This window comes from Numida meleagris, chromosome 25, assembly GCF_002078875.1.
Source record: "Numida meleagris isolate 19003 breed g44 Domestic line chromosome 25, NumMel1.0, whole genome shotgun sequence".
In the NCBI taxonomy this organism is placed as follows: Eukaryota; Metazoa; Chordata; class Aves; order Galliformes; family Numididae; genus Numida; species Numida meleagris.
The window spans coordinates 3,697,200-3,717,113 of NC_034433.1; the positions used below are offsets into that span (position 1 = coordinate 3,697,200).

Here is a 19,914-nt window from a genome sequence, read left to right on the forward strand (position 1 = left end):
CCTAAAGGAATAAATAAACAATGTTTTAGATCAATTAATTCAGTGTATCATTATTAACGACACACACCAAAAGATGTAGGCCTTTCTCCAAATATTACAAGCACCAGTGCAGAGCAAATTCCCTCTAAAAGTCAACTCATTTGAAAGTGTCACCTTCGAGCCGAATGAAAACTGTTGGGACACGTTAGCAATCACCTGGCATGTTCTGCCTGTTTGCCTCATTCTCTCCGGCTGAGAACGCTGCTGGTGCTGGAGGGCTGTTTTCCACACCACCGCCAATGAGAGGCCTCAGGTGACTCACAGATACCTGCTCAATGAAGGACGTGCCATATTTTCGGAAATGCCACCACTCAAATACCTGCCACGGGAGAAAAAAAAAGCACCCAAGATTTCCATAGGCGACAGCATTCCGACATAAACACCGGGGATGAAGAGAAAATTGCAAAGAGCAAGGACATCCCCTTGCAAATGATTACAGACAGAATATATCTAGCTACAAATTAATAGTAATTATCTATTTCAGGACTGTCTTGTCGCGCAGGATTACCCACACAACATGGGAAGGACTGAAAAAAGGAAAGTTTTACTCTCATTATGTTCCTCTCTCCCCAGGTCTTATTGTTACACTACAGACAGTAAGATATTTATACCTTAATACACGCACAAAACACCAGAATACTGTTTTTGGAAGCTAAACTCTTAACCCCCTACTTTACAAGATATAAACATCTCGGTATTTTCTTTCCATAGATGTCTGCTGTCTTTGCATGTACACTTCAAATCGTTTATATATTTACGTGTGTATATACACGTGTATACAAATAGACACACACCTCCTCAAAACAAGCCTGAGTCCCTTAAAACCCACGCAATCTACTTTCTCTAGGCTCAGGCAACACACATGTATTTAGAATTAAAAAGTATTTAGAATACATATGGAAGGAAACTAAGTAACAAGCTCCTTCCTAGCGCAAAGGCACCCTCTAGAGTCTGACCACGGAAGTCTACGGCATTCTCCCTTAATGAAACCACCTCAGTGGTGCTGAAAATGCAGAAAAAAAAAGAAAAAAGAGCTGCCTACTTACAAATATCAGTCCGGATATAAAGGATGAAGTCACTGTGAGGGCAAAGTAGAATTTTGGAGTCAAAGTGCTTAAGAACACAGTCACTGTTGGGAGACAGAAAAACCAAAGCTTAATGAGAACTGAAACGCACAAAGGGGGTTTTATTGAACAACACTGTACAAAACATTACACGCACATATAGTACAACAGCGCCCTTGGGACTGTATGGATAACGTTGCTTTATTAGAATCCTTTTTATCTGCTGGTATTTCTGTGACAGTTCGCTATTTACACAACTCTTGCCAAAATACGAACGTCACTTAACAACCGCCTCATGGCACCGGGAAGCAACGAGATCTTTTAGGGCATTATTTCATTGCAACCTAAACCCGAAGCGTGCTGCGTTATGCAACATGCTGTCCGGATCTCTCTCAAGGCCTTCGTGGCACAGGAGAGGAAACGCCGTCCTCTCTCCCTACGCTGACCGGGGGTTAACCACAGCCCGGGGACAGCGCAGCTCCGAGGGGCACTAGGCCCGGCCGGGAGGTCCCGAGCCCCGCCGGGCTACACCGCCCCGTTCCCCGCCCGCCTCACCGGCCGCCAGGCCGTCCCGGAGCCGCAGCGGCACCCGCAGCGCCGCGTAGAAGAGCCCGAGCCCGGCGGCCACGGCCAGCAGCCCGCGGGCCCACGGTGCCGTCGCCCGCCGCCTCAGCTGCTCCCAGCGCCGCAGAGCCGCGGCCGCCCCGGGGCATGGCGGCCCCCGCCCGCTCCCGCAGCCGTCCGCCATGTCCAACGCGGGGGATACCGGGAAGGGGCGGGGCGGACGGGCAGGGTCAGGCGGAGCCTCGCCGCGGAGCTCAGGGCTCGAAAGCGGCGTCTCTCCGACTAGTAGCCCCCTCCCCAGGCTCACCCCCCAAACCGCGGCCCCGAACTCCGGCTGCGGCTGCGGCTGCGGCTCCGGCCTCGCGGCCTACAGCCCTCCCGCGTGCGCCCACCTCTAAGATGGCGGCCGCGCGGCGTCTGCCCGCAGCCAAGATGGCGCGAGATGCGCTTCCGGTCCAGCCCCAGAGACGGCGCCCAGTGCGGCGCTCCCGGCATGCTCCGCGCGGGGCCGGGCCGGGCCCAGAGCTGCCAAAATGGCCGACTTCGAGGACCGGGTGTCGGACGAGGAGAAGGTAGGGAGCGGCCGCCCCCGCCCCGCAGGCCCCCTGCTGCCTCCCGGCCCGGCCCAGCCCAGCGAGCCCCACAGCGGGCAGGGGCTGCCCCTCGGCTCCTCCCTTTGCCCTGGCCCACTCAGTTCGCAGCGCTGTGAAACCCGTTCCGTTCCCACGCACGCAGCCCCGCGCGGCCTCAGCTCTCCGCCCGCCTCCATTGCTTTGGTGCAGAGCTGTGCTGAGGGGACGGGATGCGGAGAGAAACGCTCGTACTGAAAAGCGGAGATAAATAGATTGTTCCTCTGACGTAGGAATAGGGAAAAATTGCTGTCTTAAAAGCAGCACTGAGTTGCTACGGAGGAAAATCTGGCAGCCTATGGCCACTGCTTACCCACATACCATAGCTAAAAGCAACACCCACAGCTACTCTTACTTGCATCGTAAAACTATCACGTGTCACTCTTTTGGCTTTGCTTCTGGAGATTCTGCTGTGGGACATCAGCGTTCATAGATCCTCAGGGATCGTGTGAGCACGGAGCTGCTTTCATTTTCCTCTCCAGCTGCCCGCTTCTGCTTAATGACGGTGACCCCACGGTGAAGGAGGCTGGCGGGGCCTTACAGTTTGATTCGGCCATCGATGTGTTAGAGCACAGCGGCAGCGTTGAAATGAATATTTCAGAGCAGAATGCTTGTGGAACTGAAATCTCTCCAGTGCTATATCAGGTCCTTGACCTGCCGTCGTTTGGCTGCTACAACAGAAATCATTGCATTTGAAATGAAAATGAAAAACAAAGCTTTAGCAAGTTTGAGAGCAAAGGAAGTGGAGTGAATTGCCTTTGGTAACCTTGCAGGTCGTTAACAGAGGTGAAAGTAGAGCCAGGTCCCTGTTAAAACACCTCTGTTAATGGCCATAGCTGAACTTAGCACTCAGTCTGGGAATGAGAGTCAGTGCTGCAGGACTGGAGTCAGCTGGGCCCTTTTTCCTCTTTCCACTGCATTCCCTGAAATCTGTGGATCCTTCACAGCACCTTCAGGAAGATGCATCTCGCACTGCATATGCCCTAGTATTTTATTTGTCCAGGTAGATAGGATTTCACTTGAAACAGGAGCCTTTGTTTGACTTCATGTCCCGGCACAGGCAGGTTTGAATCAGTCTAAGTAGCTCCATGCCCAGTGCTGGTAGAAAACAATGATGAATATTAAGTGAGAATGCTAAGAAGAGAAACATGCAGCAGAGCTTTATTACAGCATCTATTTAATAAACAAAGAAACTGAGAATCAAATGAACAGTAAAATTAATTTATCCCCTCACACCTCCCATCCCTATAAGCCTTACTTGAGGAAAGCCTGGGCTAGGGAGCCAGGCCTGCTGCAATGTGTTCTCTAACTTCTTTCTGCTGCCATTTTGCCAGCTTTACCTAAGAGCTGGGCAACTTCCCTTTCAGCAACTTTCCCCATTTTGGAAAAAGGAAGTCAGCGTCGTTAGCTTGCTGCAGAGCTACCTGAAATGGCAGCGATGGGCAGGAAGTGGGGCGGCTTGCAGAAAGCCTTATTTTCGTGCTTCTGCAAAAGAACTTCCTGCCACTGTGCTGACACCGCTCTGAAACAAACCAGCCCTAAAAAACGACAAGTAATAGTGATTCAAACGCTTGGCATTTAGGATTAAGTTCTCCATTGTCTGCTTCTTGCGCTGTGCTCCTGATTTCAATGGTCTGATGTGAATGCTTTGCATTTTATTGCTCCACAGTAGAACTGATGCGAGGGCTGCTTTAAAAAAGTGAGCGGTTTTCTCTGGCAGCGTTTGCTTTGTGACTGGTTTTGTGAGGACACACGAGTGAAATGCAAGGTCTTTTCTACGTTGATTTAATTTTACACACCCTTCCAAGGCAGAGGAATGTGGAAGACTAAAAATCCCTCTCGCAATGCTTATTGTTTTTTTCCCCCCACATAAGGATATGTTTTATCAGAAACTATAGACCTGTAAGTCCACCTCCTAAAACCGTGGTCCTTTTTATACCATACAGAGCACGATTCTGCAGCCACAGCATTGTTCCTTATGTGTACAGAGAATCATTTTTATGGCTTTTAGGGGGCCTTGCTTTTCCGTATGTTGAGCACCTTATAAAAAGTAATCTGTTCATCTGGAGAGTTAATTTGCAGTGCATGTTCTAGCTCAGCCCTCCCACTGCAATGGATCTTGGCATGAAGTGGTACATGAGCTCCAAGTACTGTATCTGCAAATGCTTTAGTGCAGTCTGATACGCCTGTGCTGATGCTTACACTTGCACTTCCTTAGCAAAGCACATGGTATGGTATAATTTCCAGAGTGTTTCAGCCCTTCAGGGCTGTCTGTCAGTGAAATCCACAGAGGATACGAAACAGAAGCATCCCTCTTAATTACTGCTGGGTTATCTTTGTCATCATCCGAGCTTCCAATAGTGAAGTCTAACAAGATTGTGAAGCAGTACATCCTAATTACAGTTCTTTGGATGGTGAAAAGTTTCACACAATAAGAACGACGTTGTTAGGATTGTTATATACTTATCAGCCTTATTTAAAAGCAGGAAATCATGAGAAAATGGTTCTACATTTTGTGCTGTATGAACCACACAAGTTACCGACTTAAGTAAAAAAGCTTCAGTATAAGTTTTTCATTCATACTGCATAATTATTTCATGCATAAAGAACACACGGTTTTCAAAATAGATTCTAACTCAGAAAACAATCTCTTTTTATCTGAAGCTCTGTCCAATTAAGGCAGAGTTGTTACTTGATACTATTGGAATAAGGCAATTTACCCTTTGTTTGGAAAGGTGCTTGTTTTCTTTCATGGCTTGCTTTAAATCATTATGTGACAATTGTTACAAACAACTATTTCTAATTAAAGCGTGGCAGACGTGAGAGAAGCAAGGTTTTTTCCAGCTGTGGCAGTAATTCTGCTGAAGTAGGTGAATACATACATACTCCAAAATTCTAATAATCCCAGACTTGTATATGGGATTTTAGGGTACAATGCAGTTTTGTTGTTTTTCAGAAGGGATCTGCCTTTTCTTTTCCAGCCTCAGAGTTCACAGATATCTGGGTATTTTCCTTCCAGTTGGCCTTTTCATTTATGTATTGTATCACAGTTCCAGATGCCTAAATTCTTTCCCTGCAGTGACAGCTCATGGCTAGACTGGGCTGCAGTTTCCAGTAAAAGACTGCTGCAGGATAAGGGAAGGAGTAAGATGCCAGAGAAGGGTGGCAAGTAGTCCTTGAGAAAACACGTGCCAGAAAAGCTAGTACACTGCATGGAGTTGTTCCAGTTCTTTTTGTTAACCACAGACTTCAAAGAGACAATAACTCTTGAAAGCATAGCATGGCATCGATAACAAGAAACCAGGATGTCCTGTAATGAATCCCTGCTCAGCTCCAGACAAACTCAGCAATGAATCCATAAGCCAGGGTGAAGTTAAACAGGTTTCCTACACCGTTTCCAGGTAGGTTTAGGGTCTAAAAGTTTGAGTACAGACACTTAATCTTCCTACATGGATGAAAAGCTAAATGTTTGTGTAATCAGTGCACATATACACACTTGCATACAATATTGCCCCTCTGATGCAGGCTTAAATAGTGCTGTGGAGGTTGAACAGTTCCCATTTTCACAGTTGCCCAAGTGGAGTTTGCTGTTCTTGCAGAGCATCTTCGGAGTTTCTCTGCTCTTTGCACTGAAAAAAATACCTAGTCTTATGAGGCTGATGGTTTCTGCTTTGAAAACACACACCTAGATTTCTCCCTAAATCTGACACTTAATTACTATTGGATTTGGGTTTTTTGTTGAATTGCTTCAGTGCAGGTTGCAGTATGGATGAATTCAGTAAGTGGTTTTTGCCTCAACAGGTGCGTATCGCTGCAAAATTCATCACTCACGCCCCTCCTGGAGAATTCAATGAAGTATTCAATGGTAAGTAAAGAAAAGCCATTGGTAGCATTTTATTCACGTCTCATCCACTATGAGAGGCTGTGGCTGTGTCGTGATACATTGCTTTTTAGGTCAAGTAGAAGCAGGGAAAAGCATGCTGCCATTCTGTGACTGCTGACCCTTAATGAAACGATGTAATCAGCAATGCTTATGTTTGTATAGTTGAAAACTAGAGAAACGTTTGATTAAAAATACAGTAACCAATCTGAACACTCCCTTCTCCAGATGTCCGGTTATTGCTTAACAATGACAATCTTCTCAGGGAAGGAGCAGCACAGTAAGTATTCATGTTTCAAGCATACCATAAAGCATATGCCTCTCTGTGGTGGCAATTTGACTTACACCCATCATCCTGTAACAAAGGAAGCCATTTATTCTATTGAGTGCAATCTGCTGTAGTTCCTTATCCCCCACTGAAATATATAATGAAAGGCATGGCTGATTCTTTTCAGAAGGCTTAAATTGGAATTTGTGGTGTAGAGGCCATATATAACTGACAGGAGGGCACTCTGCCAAAAAGGGTAATTCTGCAGCAGCAAGAATGGCTGATCTTGTTGAAGCATGATTTGGTAAGCAAGTGAAGCCTGAAGTTCTGAGCAGACCTCAGCCAGAACTTAAAGAAAAGCTGCCTTCAAAAAATGCTTTCAGGATGTCTTGTTTACTTGTGCAGTCTCATCAGAAGGTGTCTACATGTTATGCATGCAGGGCTTTTGATGTTTTATTTAGATCTGTGTGACACATCAGTCAGCAGGTCTTGACAGAAGGAAATTGTAAATATTAGTCTACTCATCTTTGTTTACCTTGCTGCCTGTTTTGCATTGGCTTGCCCATTTTCCCTCAGGCTGCCTTCTGTTCTACTTTTGAACTCCTTACTTTCGTGACCATCGCTAAATAAGCCTGGCTTTAGACCCAGATTATTATAGCTATCAATGTGTGTATAATTTGCAAGTTGCAATTTTCCCTGTAGTGTGAGTCACACCACGTACTTACTCCTAAGTGAAGATAAATGTGAATGTACAGCTAAATTTCATGCTCTTCATTCTTAACAGTGCGTTTGCACAGTATAACATGGATCAGTTCACTCCGGTGAAGATAGAAGGGTATGATGATCAGGTAAGGAAAAACTTCACACTCAAGGTTTGTGTTACTGCACTACACAGAAGCAATAAGTATTTTGTTTTATCAGGATCTTTGTGATTTTCTTTCTACCTGCAAGTTATCATCTTTCCTTCTTCCCCCCACATCATCCTTACATTACCAAGTTTTTGTTCTTGTATAAGAGGCAGAGGTAAAAATCTTGCCATAGAGCATTGCCTGTTACTACCTGGTGACTAATTCATTGTTAATTAAAGCTCCACACTGAAGTCAATTGGAATTAACTTCAATTCAAAGTTCAAGTATGAATGATAAAAGATTGCTGTTTATTTAAAGATTACTTACAACTCCTTACATTACTACATGTTCACAGTTCCTACTGACAGGAGTGAATTCGTAGTGTTATTTTTTCCTATGGTCTCACGTTTATAGCAGCATAAGAGGGTATTCATTTCAGTTTCTTGTTTTTCAGGTCTTAATCACAGAACACGGCGATCTGGGCAACGGCAGATTTTTAGACCCAAGAAACAAAATCTCTTTTAAGTTTGATCATTTAAGGAAAGAAGCTAGCGACCCCCAGCCCGAGGACACAGAATCAGCTTTAAAACAATGGAGAGATGCCTGCGACAGTGCACTGAGAGCTTATGTGAAAGATCATTACCCCAATGGCTTCTGCACTGTTGAGTATCCACCTTGTTTCACTGACAGTCTTTGCTCCGTGCCATTCAGTACCTTGAGCAGACTTTGCACTGTTTGAGTTCTGCCTTCACTGGGGTTTTGGCTAATTTTGGAATAACAGATTCCAAAAAGGGTGTGGATAATCTTGGTATGCACACAGTCGTAAAGATTTATTAGACCTTATTGTTCATGTTCATGACTGCCAAGTACCTTAACACTTCCAATTAAAGAATAGGAGGCATTATATGAACATAATTGCAAGTGTAAGTACTGGGCAGCATAACTAGTGGCACACATTCCCAATGAGGTACCTCAATAGGAAGCGTCCACAGTGCTGCCAAGAACAGAAATTGCAAGTGGTTTTCCTCAGCTCTTGTGCCAATTTAACTTTTTTTTTTTCTTGAATACAGGTTTATGGTAAATCTATAGATGGACAGCAGACAATTATTGCCTGTATTGAGAGCCATCAATTCCAGCCCAAAAATTTCTGGTAAGACTACTTAAGCAGAGTATTTTCTTCCTTTCCTAGTCTTCAAACAAACCCTTCCTCTACTTGCCCCAGAGGGCAAGTTGCCTTTGGCTTCTCAAGGGGTTCTGGTTCTCAATCTTTAGTCTGTTTTTCCTTGCCAGCCCCAGGCATTTCCCTAAGTCATAGCTCAACGACCAGCCCAGAGAAAAAGAAACTAGCAGGGCTAAATAGATAACTCCTCACATATTCCAGAGCAGAAGTACATTGGAGCCAGCCTGTAACAAAGATGCATGTGTGCATCAGAAATTGAATACATTGGCATATAAAGCACTTCAATGCGGATCACAGGACAGCAGGAACTAGTTGTTCATGTTAATTTTGCTTTTTTTTTTTTGTTAGCACTTACTGCAAATACAGTTTTCATGCTTCCACTGTTTTTAGGAATGGTCGTTGGAGATCAGAATGGAAGTTTACCATCACACCACCAACAGCTCAGGTGGCTGCAGTGCTCAAGATCCAGGTGAGCTGCATTGTCTGGCAATAACAGGAAAAACTGCTTGCCTTACACTAATGCATTTGCTCAAAGTGAGATGCTGAAATTTAGCAAGTGTCCCTCTGGAGTCAAGATATTACTAAGCTATACAATTCAATAAATTAATTGTTAAAGTTTCACTGTTTGGGACGTAGTCTACAGCCTGGGCTGTGATTTATTATATAGCATATATATATGTGCCTCCAAGTGTTTGACTTTATCAGGCTAAAACCTATTCTATGATTTTATATTTTTTTTTATGTAATTGCTCTTATTTCAACTCTAGGCATTTACTGCATTAACATAATCTTGAACAGTCTTGACAAAGAATGAAACCTTTTAGAAAATCCATCCTGCTTTTAGCCTCCACGTAAGCAGAGAAATCTGGCACAACAAAGCTGTTGTGCCATTCTGGTAGCATTTGGGGGCTCTAGGGATTATAAAATGAGTATTAATGATAACCTGCATTTTGTCTTTGTCTAGGTTCATTATTATGAAGATGGTAACGTTCAACTGGTTAGTCACAAAGATATCCAGGACTCTGTACAGGTTTCAGTAAGTATGCCAAAACACTTTCTTTTCAAAAGTAAAGCAGCTATTTTATTTCTTAAACATCTCATGAAGTGTATGCTTGTATGACTACATTCCATCGAGTTTAATTTAAGGGTGACTAGTCAGTGTAGCTTTAGGGGTGGGTTTTTTTTTTGGTTGTATGAAAAACATGGATTCCTAATTGCTTAAAATAAGACCATATTAGAAAGTACAATCTCCATCGGACTGCTTATCTTATGAGTGCCACTTAAAGAGTGCAGAATATGCCTTCCTATATACATGCTATGGGAACAAAGGCAATATACTAAGGGAAAAAGAAGTAGCCCTGTAGCACAGCAGGGGGAGCAATAGTCAAAATCCCTACCCTATACCATGAAGGTCTACTTGCCTTTTGCTCACAAGGGTGCAGTCCTGTTTCAGTTTCGAGCACAAGCTCAGCCTCCTATCTTGAACTCCACTGAGATATCTGTAGTGAGCAGGAGGAGCCAGCTACAAATATCAGCAGCTTCCATCTCATGTCATGCACTGTGTCTGTACTCAGCCTCTCATGTGAGAAGCCATCCATTGCCTATGTTATTTTTTAAACGTGCATTTTTTTTTTTCCCCTTCTTTGCAGAGCGATGTTCAGACAGCGAAGGAATTTATTAAGATAATAGAAAATGCAGAAAATGAGTATCAGGTAAAAATCTGTGGTTGTTAAATATGTTAAATCTCTATTTGCAGTTAAATGAAAATTGACTTCACATTTTGTTCCTGACTTAATCTAGTGTTGGCTGTGGGAATTGCTTAGAAAAGGGCTTATAGTTGACAGAATCTAATTGTAAAGTTACGTGTAATTATAATCAAGTTTACTGCATAGCTATTTTAAAGGGTTACAAACGATGCCTGGAACAAGGATGGAAGGGGAGTGGCTGAGTCTAAATGTTTTCCTCTGGGACAGGTAAAAGTGCTGAGAAGGAAATGTGTGAGAGGTTTCTACATTGTCCCAGCCTGCGTGCTGGAAGGAGACTTGATGCAGACGAGTCAGTCAGACACCTAAGGAGACACTGCCATGTACAAGAGGGTTCAGTAGAAGCCCTTTACTTGCACGCACACTTGTAACCGCATTATTAATTTGTAGCGTGCATTCCCCTTGTAGAACAGGCTTTCTGGCTTTAACAGTCATGCTTTTTCGGAGTATCTCATCACTACCCTAACTGAATCTACTTGCTATTGCAGACAGCAATCAGCGAGAACTACCAGACTATGTCAGACACCACCTTCAAAGCCTTACGCCGGCAGCTGCCTGTCACCCGCACCAAGATCGACTGGAACAAAATCCTCAGCTACAAGATTGGCAAAGAAATGCAGAACGCTTAACATGGAGATAAGGAGCTGTATGAAATGTTTGTGTGCAAGAAAAAGAAACCAAACCAACCAAAAAAAAACCCAAATGTGGTCCTATGCCAAGTAGATGGTTTCTAAACCAGTGCAGCGTATTTGTAGGGCTTTCAAAGTTGACAGGTTTTCTAGCCTCAGAACTGTGGAACAAATAGCGTTGTCTTTGTGTTTTGTGTTTCCTGCCACGTAAGCTTCCTCTTGTGATTGCATATACTGATAGGTCATTTTAATTAAACCACACTCATGGTTCAGAAGTATAGCTGTTTTCAATCACTAATTGTACTGGTTGGAAAACTGCCTAGCTGGAGAAGCCCTATTATAAATACATCTGAGGGTGCAGAGTATTTCCTTCACCTGTGTACAGCACTCCAGGTACTCCAGTAAGTTTGTCAAATCTGCCAACAGCTCAAGGCACCATGCTGCAAGTTGTAAGAAATGCAAGACACAGTAAGTGCTCCCAAGCATCCTTACTACTGACCTCCACAAAGCAAAAGCCCATAGGCTTAGATTTTACCATATATAATGAGTTTACATTATCCATTACTGAAGTCCCTACACAGCCAGCTCTTCCAGGGACATTTTTTTCCCCTCCCCCAATCAAGATTTGAGCCATGTTCCCTTAAAAGTGAACATTTTTCCTCTCCCTTGTGTATGTACAGTTACCAGACATCTGCATTTTTATAGAACTCTGAGCACCTGAGTTGGATCACTGGTGATCTGTGGAGACTGGATTAGATTAAAAATGCAAATGTCTGCAAAATAAGTATGTTGTGCTTTAATGCTTTGTGGCAGGTTCATAAAGTCTGTATCACAGGTGTGTGGATGGATAGCATACAAAATAAACAAACCTGCACCAAAGTGGGAGGAATAACCTTTCCATTTTGTCTCCGTTGTGGCCAGTTTCTTGTCATACCTAAGGGGAATGCTGGAATTAATCTCTTCAGTGCTCTAACTGCTTGCTCTGTGTTACTTTGTTCTGTAAAATCAAGAACAGCAGTCCTATCAGTTTCTCTGCCAGGGATAGCGAAGAGACATGTATGCTTTCTCCTCAGTCAAAACTTAGCAACTAGATTCATCACCGAGTGAAACCCCTTTGCTTCACTCACTTTCCCTTGCTTACTCTTGGTTATCACTGGGCCTTTTTGCAGGTTCTGTTTTTTTTTAAACTGGCTGGTGTCTTCCTATTTTTTTTAAATACACAAAAGAGCTCGAAGGCAGGACAGCACAGCCTGTGCATTGCACTTCAGGCTTCGCACAGTGATACCGCAAAGGAAGCACGTGCCCTTTGTGAGAAATTTTTGTCCAAATAAAATATATTTGTATTTGCTGTTGAGACCGAGCATTCATCGTGCAGGCACCCTCTGTATAGCCTAGTGGAAATACACCAGCCTTTGTTTTAAAGCCACTTGTGTCCGTTCTTTCCTGATGACTGAAGGCAGAACTGCAGGTGGCAGCCGGGGTGGTGCTGCTTGCAAACCAGTCCTGCCACTTTAACAAAGCGCTTCACCCTGGCAGAACAACAGATCGGGGGTTTTCTTTGCTAATCACGAGTCTCATTGCAACACCTAACCTCCTAGGCTCACGTTGTGAAACAGCGCTGGATGCATGGTACCATACCCCAAACAGCTCCTTCGGAAGGGACCTTCTGAACCGACACGCATCCCAGGGCAGGCACAATAGACACAGCAAGGCTGCCTCAGTGCTAGGAATGTTTGTGCTCTGCCCTGTTTGCACCCAGCTAAGTGCTGCTGAAGGACAGAGCACGCTTCTGCCGCCAGCGTTTGCAGCAGCTCCCTGTGCTGCTGGAGGAGGCGAAGCGCAGTGCAGCGCAGCAGTGGGGATGCTGTGGCTAAGGGCCTATCCAGACAAGTACTGCAGCAATTCCAAGAATGCAAAGCTGAAACGGAGCCCCGAGATAACACCGCGCACAGCGGAGCTTTTATCTGCCAGCACAGCCTCAGCCTCAAGGCCGCTCTCTTCCTGCTCTGGGTTACTTTGCAAGTAGTTTGCTGCTTGTCCTAGCTTTAAGCAGTGAGAGGACAGAGTGTTTCTATCCTCAGAGAGCCTTCTTGTAAGGCCAGCTCTCTCCATCCTCACTGATCTCCTCCCCTTCTTGCTCCATCAGCCTCCTCCCCAGCACTCACCTACCCTCACCCTTTGCCCAGCTCCTCAGAAAAAAACAAGATTCAGCATCACGCTGCAGCTGAGGCTCCGAAGCGCCAGCGATGACACATTCTGAGAGGCGCTCCCATCTGTAAACTTGTCAGCTCTTCTCAACCAGAGGTTTCAGATGAAACTGAGCCCAGCTTGAGACTGGTGAACTGGTGCAGCTGCCAAAGGCTGAGCCCAGCCCCTCACAGCAAGCGGGTACTGCAGCTTGACTAGGCCACGGAAGCTCTTTCCTACTCATTTACAATATCAAAGCTTAAATTCCCAACGTTCTGTTGGCAGTAATTAACAAAAAGACTTCGAAGTAACTTTTTCTAAGCACAACATCCGCATTTTCCAAGCCTTGGAGCCCTCCCACAACGTGCCCAGGACCCCACGGCACAGCCCCTCTGCAGAGCCAGGACTCACCCAGCTGCACTGGCAGCAGCCTGACCCCAGCTCCTTGCGCTGCCGGCAGTCCCAGGGCCTCAAGCTGCTTTACAGGAGCAAGCCGAGAATCCCCCTCCCTCCCGGGCAGGCTGCGGAGTTAAAGCCTAGAAAGCTGGAGATAGACGCAAACAACCAGCGCTGCCGCCGCCCTATTTACGGAGCAGCAGTGCGAGCTGTGAGCCCACACCCCTCATCGCTGCGCACCTGCACAACACACCTGGGCGCGCCTCCTGGCCCACGCAGCCCTGACGGCAGCACAGGACCGAGCCCGGCCTCGACCCCCACCCGGCGCTGCCGGGGGCTGGGGGCTCGGGCCACGTAGGGAGCGCGGGGGCGGCGGAGCGCGGCGGGGGCGGCCCCAGCCCCGGCCCCGGGCGGGCGGTTCCGTGGGACGCTCGGCCCCTTTCGCTTTCGTTTCTCTCTCGCGGAACCAGCCCGGCTCGGCACGGCTCGCACTGCTCGGCACGGCGCCGCACAGCCATGCCGCGGTTCAGCGTGGCGGAGGCGAGGAGGTACGGGGATCAGTTCGTGCAGTTCCTGCGGGACACGAGCCGGGAGCAGGAGAGCCGGCGGGACGTGCTGCGGGGCATCTACAGCCAGGAGTTCCGGGCCAGGTGAGAGCGGCATTGCTGCGGAGCCGGGTGCCGGGCAGCGGCGGCCCTCGGGGCTCTCCTCCGTCACGCGCTGGGGTGGGATGAGGACTGAGTGCTTCCGAGCAGCAAGGACCCGTGAACTCCGAGCACAGGGTCCTGCTCCTGGGGAACGTAGAGTGGTGCTGCTGGGCAGCTCGGCTCCTGCAGGATGGAGGGCACAACGGGCGCAGCGAGCAACTTCTTCAGACATTGCCCCGTGCCCTCCGTGCCACCCACCTCGCTGGGGCGTTCCTGGCTGCAGGGACCCCCGGTAGCTGCCTGGGCGCAGCCTTGGGCATCACTGCCCGCCTGCTCCACACCTCACCCCGCTGACACTGGTCACGCTGGCCCCTGTGCAGCATCACCACTGTTAATCATTGACGAAGGCAGAGTTCATCCGCCATGGGACATGCCCCGGCACAGAAGGAGGTGGGCCTCACCTGCACAGGGTCAGCCCCTGGGTGCAGGGCACCGAGCCCCTCTGCACAGCCTTGGCCCTATCACCTGGGTGCTGTCAGGGCACAGCTGGAGAGGCCATGGCACAGCACGATGGTGCTGGAGCAGCCTGAAGGGCTGTAAGGTCTGAGTGGAGCTAGTGAGAAAGCCCCTGGTCCTTTTCCCTCCCCTAGGGCAGAGGGAATGGCTGGTGTGAGGGGCCCTGCTTTACCCCCTTCCACCCCTGCCCGGCCTTCTCCTCCTCACCCAGAAGATCTCTCTTTATATGTAGGAGTGACACAGCAATACCCAGTTTCTCCTCCGTCCTGTATGCTCTGAGACTGTCCCACCGGGCTCAGGTGCATGAGCAGACCGTGCACTTCAAGAAGGTAATGGAGGCCCTGAGCTGGGCCAGTGGAGCAGCTCCTTCACCCCCAGGGGTGGGCTCCCAACAAGACCCTGGCACACACCGAGGGGCTGTGCCCGCACTGACACTGGCTACTCCTGGCAGGCGAGGAGGCGGGTGGTGGTGGCAGATCAGTACCGCAGGCCCAGAACCAGCACCGAGGTGTCTGCACCCGCCCCAGACCAGCAGCCCGGCTCCAGACCGCAAGTACCGCAGAGCCGTGCCAAGAAGTGGTGAGACTCCCAGATACTGCCCAGGGGATCCAGGTACCCCTGCCACAGCCGGGGAGACCTCAGTGCCCCCTTCCTGCAGGGCCGAGTTCATCTCTGGGAAGCATGGGGTAGAGATCATCTCAGAGTACGACCAGGCAAACGGGCAGATCCGCTTCCCCGTGGCGCTCGGCGAGACGCAGACGTTCACTGTGCGGGTGCAGAACCACGGCGCTGAAGCCGTGACGCTGCACCGCTGCCAGCCCCTCCGCCGCCTGCGGGAGCTCTCCTTCGTGGACGAGCAAGGAGTGACGCAGGGCCAGGCGCTGGTGCTGCACCCAGGTACTGCCTGGCCCCGCTCCCCGCTGCCCCCGGGGACGCAGGACGCAGCCCCAGCTCCCCCTCCCTTCGCAGGCGGTTTGTACCCCATCCAGGTGCGCTGCCTGACCACGCACAACGGGTTCTTCCGTGCCGTGGTGGTGTTTGAGTTCAGCAAGGAGCCGGATGGGCCCTTCCGCATCGGGCGCTCCATTGCCGCCATCGCTCAGAGCCAGCTGGCCAGGGAGCTGGGCCCCACGGCGCCCTACAAGCCCTACCAGGCCAGTCTGCAGCGCCCCATCACTGTCATCACCGAGGACGGAATGCCTCCCGTCAGGTACAGATCCATCACTCACTGCTGTCCTGAATGGAGAGCCCTGGTCATGGCTCTGCTTGCAGAGATGCAGCTCTCTGCACTTGTGCTGGCTGTACAGCTGCTTCGTGCCGGGGGGTCGGTGGCAGCGGGCTTTGGGATGCAGCCCCAAGAGCGCAGCCCTGCAGCATCACTGTTCCCCCACCCAGCTCCCTGAAGAATGAGCTGGAGAAGGAGATCCCCCTGAGCACCTACCCGTACCCCAAGAGCCTCAAGGAGACCATCATGCTGGGACCCAAGACCAGCCCCGACTCCAGCTGGATGAAGATGCAGTGAGTGCCGATGGGCAGGGGAACGCCTCCCCACACCACGCACATCCCATGGCTGCCCCATCTCACAAAGGCCGTGCTGGGCACGGTGACATCCCATCTCACGCCCCCAGGTCGCTGCTGGAGGCCCCGTTGCAGGCCGGGAACTACAAGCAGAAGTTCGAGCTGCTGCTGCACCTGGAAGAGATCCAACTGGAGGTGGACATCCGCCGCTACGACCTGCAGGATGTGCCCATGGTGCAGGACAAGACGCTGCTGATCCTCAACGTGAGTGGGGACTGCTGCAGGGCGCAAGGGAGGGGGCAGCCCCGAGGACCCGGTGTGACGCCTCGCTGCAGGTGCCCGGCGTGGCCGAGAACCGCCCGTCGGTGCTGCGGGGCGACCACCTCTTTGCCAGCCTGAGCAGCGAGCGGGACAGCTCCCCACGCATCCAGTACAAGGGCTACGTGCATGGCGTGGAGCTGGAGCGGGTCCAGCTCGGCTTCTCCCCCAAGTGAGTGGGCCCTTCCCCTGGGCTGGGGGTGGGGGGTTGTGGGGCAGCATCCCTGCTCACCCCGCTCCTTGCAGGCTCATGAAGAAGTTTGTGAACCATCTGAAGTTCGACGTGACCTTCACCTTCAGCCGCCTGCCGCTGCAGGTGCAGCACCGCGCTGCCGCCATGGCCATGCAGCGGGGCCTGGCCAGCGTGCTCTTCCCCTCGGCCTCCCGCCAGCACTCGCTCTTCACGGGCACCTTCCAGCCCCAGTGAGTCGCGGTGAGGAGCGGCTCTGCACATCGGGTGGGATTGAGGGGGGTGGGCTCAGCTCAGCCTCTGTGCCTGCAGGTGGTTCGACCGCAAGCTGGAGGCGAACGAGGAGCAGTGCCAGGCTGTGAAGAACATCGTCACCGGGATGTCCAGACCTGCTCCGTACCTCATCTTTGGGCCTCCCGGGACGGGCAAAACAGTCACTCTGGTGGAGGCCATCAAGCAGGTGAGTGGTGGGGCCCAGGGCTGGCACAGGGCACCGCTGCCCGGCCCGTGGGGCTCAGCCTTTCCCCCTCCTCCCCCAAGGTGTGGTCATGCTTCAAGGACGCCCGGATCCTGGCCTGTGCCCCATCCAACAGTGCTGCTGACCTGCTGTGCCAGCGCCTCCTCACCAACATCGCACCCCGTTACATCTACAGGATCATGGCCAGCTCCGTCAACTACAAGGACGTGCCCACAGACGTCAGGGTAGGTCTGTGCCCCCCTCCCCAGCCCCTGCAGCACAACCCTGAGGAGAAGGGCCCCCACCTAATGTTCTGCTCCAGCCCTGCTGCAACTGGGACAACAGCGAGAAGTGCTATGTGTATCCCAGCAAGGAGCAGCTGCAGCCCTACCGGATCCTCATCACCACGCTGGTGACAGCGGGAAGGTCAGGGCCTCCCCACGGCCCCCGGGGCTGCCTCGTGCCCGGCTGCAGGGACAGCCTCAGTGGGGTGCAGTAGGAGAGGATGTGGGGGGCTCGTGAGGAGGGTGATGGTGAGGGGAGGAAGGCTGGGCAGGCAGAGCTGCTCATGCCGCCTCACTCCGCCTCTCCCCAGATTGGTGTCGGCCAACTTTCCCCCGGGATATTTCTCCCACGTCTTCATCGATGAGTGTGGCCACGCGGTAGAGCCAGAGAGTGTTGTCGCAATCGCTGGTGAGTGGCCCCCAGGTGCCTCCCCAGGTCAGCATTGCTGCCCAGGGCTCCCTGCTCCCTACTGAGCTCCATCTGCCCAGGGGTGCTGACCGCCATGGACCCGGACACCAACCCCAATGGGGGGCAGCTGGTGCTGGCAGGGGATCCCCAGCAGCTGGGTCCCATCCTGAGGTCGCCGCTGGCTGTGCAGCACGGCTTGGGTGAGTGAGGGCAGGGTGGGGGCAGCACGGGGCCCACACAGCATCACAGGAGCCACAGGTCTGACTGCATGCAGGCACCTCGCTGCTGGAGCGCCTGATGCTGCACAACGCACTGTACGCCAAGTCAGACGAGGGCTACAACCCGCAGTTTGTCACCAAGCTGCTCTGGAACTACAGGTGGGGACGGGGCCGCACAGCTCGGCGCGGGGCGGGTGGTGCCACCCCACTCCTGATGGGTGCCATGGCCCTGGGGATGGGGCAAACCCACAGCCCTGCGTGCCCGAGGAGAGCATCAGGCCCCCCCTGCACACTGTCCCACCTCCGCCAGGTCCCACGAGGCCATCCTCAAGGTCCCCAATGAGCTCTTCTACGACAGTGAGCTGAAGGCGTGCGAGGGCAGCGAGCTTGACGTGCGCAACTTCTACTGCACCTGGGAGGAGCTCCCCAGAAAAGTAGGGGGGCACCAGGGCAAGGGGTGGGAGGAGCCCCCGTGCTGCGGCTGAGCTGAGCCCAACTCTTCCCCCCAGGGCTTCCCCATCATCTTCCATGGGGTGTGTGGGGAGGACGAGCGGGAGGCCAAGAGCCCTTCCTTCTTCAACACCGCCGAGATTGAGGTGGTGGTCCAGTACCTGCAGAAGCTGCTGCAGAGCCAGGGCCGGCGTGGCTGCCCCACCATCTCACCCAAGGAGATCGGCATCATCTCTCCCTACAGGAAGCAGGTGTGGGCTGAGGGAGGCGGGATGGGGGAACTGGGGCGGCTCAGCCTCCCAGCAGCTCCACTGCAGCGTGTCCCCTGTCCACTCCAGGTGGAGAAGATCCGCCTGGCCCTCACCTCCAAGGACCCCGTGCTGAAGGCGCTGCCAGACATTAGGCAGCTGAAGGTACCCAGGGCCCCGCACATCACTGGGGGAGGTGATGGAGCCCCAGCCCCGCTCACCACACACTCCCCCCACACCAGGTGGGCTCCGTGGAGGAGTTCCAGGGGCAGGAGCGCCGCGTCATCCTCATCTCCACCGTGCGCAGCTGCAGCGAGTACCTGCAGCTGGACCAGACCTTCCGCCTGGGCTTCCTCAAGAACCCCAAGGTGTGGCCCCCAGCTCCCCGGCAGAGCTGCTATGGGTGCAGGTGCCCTGCAGCCGGGAGCTGAATGCAAGGGAAATCCCAACTCTGCTCCCTTGCTCAGAGGCTCAACGTGGCGCTCACCCGGGCCAAGGCGCTGCTGATTGTGGTGGGTAACCCGGCCGTGCTCAGCAAGGACCCACACTGGCACAGGTGAGCCCTGCAGCCACCCCCCCCCCCCTGCCCCGCAGCCCCACACCTGCCGCCCACACCCCGCTGCGTCCCCAGGTTCCTCAGATACTGCCGGGATGAGGGCGGCTACAGGGGGTACCCCTACGAGGAGGAGCCCCCTGAGGAGGACAGCCTTGCTGCCCACCTCGACTCCCTGCACCTCGGCAATTAGCAGCCAGGTAACGCAGAGCTCAGCACGGGAAGGAGCTGCCCTCCCTGTGCTGCTCCCGAGCCCTGTGCTGTCCCCACAGGAGCCCAGCTCAGCCCGGTGGAGCTCCAGCACCCCCGGCCTGACCCCATCCTGCAGCTGCCTCCTTCTGCCCCCCCCCGGGGCCAGGCTGGGCTGGGTCCCACAAGCTGTACCACAGAGGGCTGCAGCTATGGCTGAGAGCCCGACTCAGGCCATGGGGCTGAGCCCCGGGACCACCAACCTCTTTTCTTTTGTTTTTAATCTTAATCAGTTTTTGATACAGCCCTGGAAATCCAATTGTCCTGTGACTGCTGGCCCCAGCCTGCATGCTGAGCTATGCGCAGCACACCTACCTTTGTATCCTTGGAATAAACATTTAGAGAAAAACACGCTGGTGTCGAGTCCTGGGCACAGGGGCAGCAGCCGGGCCCAGCACGGGGCGGGGGAG

At 51.6% G+C, this 19,914-nt stretch overlaps 3 protein-coding genes and 1 long non-coding RNA gene across 9 annotated transcripts in view; 2 read left to right on the forward strand and 2 right to left on the reverse strand.

Moving 5' to 3' along the window:
• Positions 1–3,160, reverse strand: part of ST7L (suppression of tumorigenicity 7 like) — a 31,993-nt gene extending 28,833 nt beyond the window's left edge. For 2 of the 4 annotated variants that reach the window (XM_021377511.1, XM_021377510.1), the window contains exons 1-3: positions 1,659–1,860; positions 1,086–1,168; positions 196–358 (exon numbers count right to left, since the gene is read on the reverse strand). In XM_021377511.1, the coding sequence (XP_021233186.1) occupies positions 196–358; positions 1,086–1,168; positions 1,659–1,851 (439 nt within the window). In that variant the 5' untranslated portion in view covers positions 1,852–1,860. Of the gene's footprint in view, positions 1–195; positions 359–1,085; positions 1,169–1,658; positions 1,861–2,059; positions 2,178–2,651 lie in introns of those variants that run through there. The other 2 variants (XM_021377514.1, XM_021377512.1) reach the window with 2 other exon arrangements.
• CAPZA1 (capping actin protein of muscle Z-line alpha subunit 1) lies at positions 2,132–11,648 on the forward strand. Its single transcript, XM_021377521.1, has 10 exons — positions 2,132–2,239; positions 6,098–6,161; positions 6,405–6,456; positions 7,229–7,292; positions 7,747–7,953; positions 8,363–8,442; positions 8,863–8,941; positions 9,437–9,508; positions 10,122–10,184; positions 10,724–11,648. The coding sequence occupies exons 1-10, from the start codon at positions 2,201–2,203 to the stop codon at positions 10,862–10,864; spliced, it is 861 nt and encodes a 286-aa protein (XP_021233196.1). The 5' UTR covers positions 2,132–2,200; the 3' UTR covers positions 10,865–11,648.
• Positions 11,734–13,829, reverse strand: LOC110388350. Of its 2 annotated transcripts, none has more exons than XR_002432856.1 (3): positions 13,688–13,829; positions 13,463–13,595; positions 11,734–11,861 (listed from the first exon to the last, which is right to left on the reverse strand). It is a non-coding gene; the product is annotated as an uncharacterized LOC110388350 (long non-coding RNA). The 2 variants fall into 2 exon arrangements; XR_002432857.1 differs by having other exon boundaries at positions 13,701–13,805.
• On the forward strand, positions 13,821–19,853 carry MOV10 (Mov10 RISC complex RNA helicase). Of its 2 annotated transcripts, XM_021377509.1 has the most exons (22): positions 13,821–14,097; positions 14,843–14,939; positions 15,062–15,189; positions 15,269–15,507; positions 15,580–15,820; positions 16,006–16,128; positions 16,239–16,392; positions 16,464–16,618; positions 16,693–16,869; positions 16,949–17,096; positions 17,177–17,338; positions 17,416–17,519; positions 17,689–17,786; positions 17,867–17,986; positions 18,061–18,163; positions 18,315–18,438; positions 18,514–18,705; positions 18,793–18,867; positions 18,945–19,070; positions 19,170–19,258; positions 19,334–19,455; positions 19,528–19,853. In XM_021377509.1, exons 1-21 carry the CDS (start codon positions 13,964–13,966, stop codon positions 19,446–19,448), a joined length of 2,904 nt encoding a protein of 967 aa, XP_021233184.1. In that variant the 5' UTR covers positions 13,821–13,963; the 3' UTR covers positions 19,449–19,455; positions 19,528–19,853. The 2 variants fall into 2 exon arrangements, with proteins under 2 accessions (XP_021233184.1, XP_021233183.1); XM_021377508.1 differs by having other exon boundaries at positions 19,334–19,853.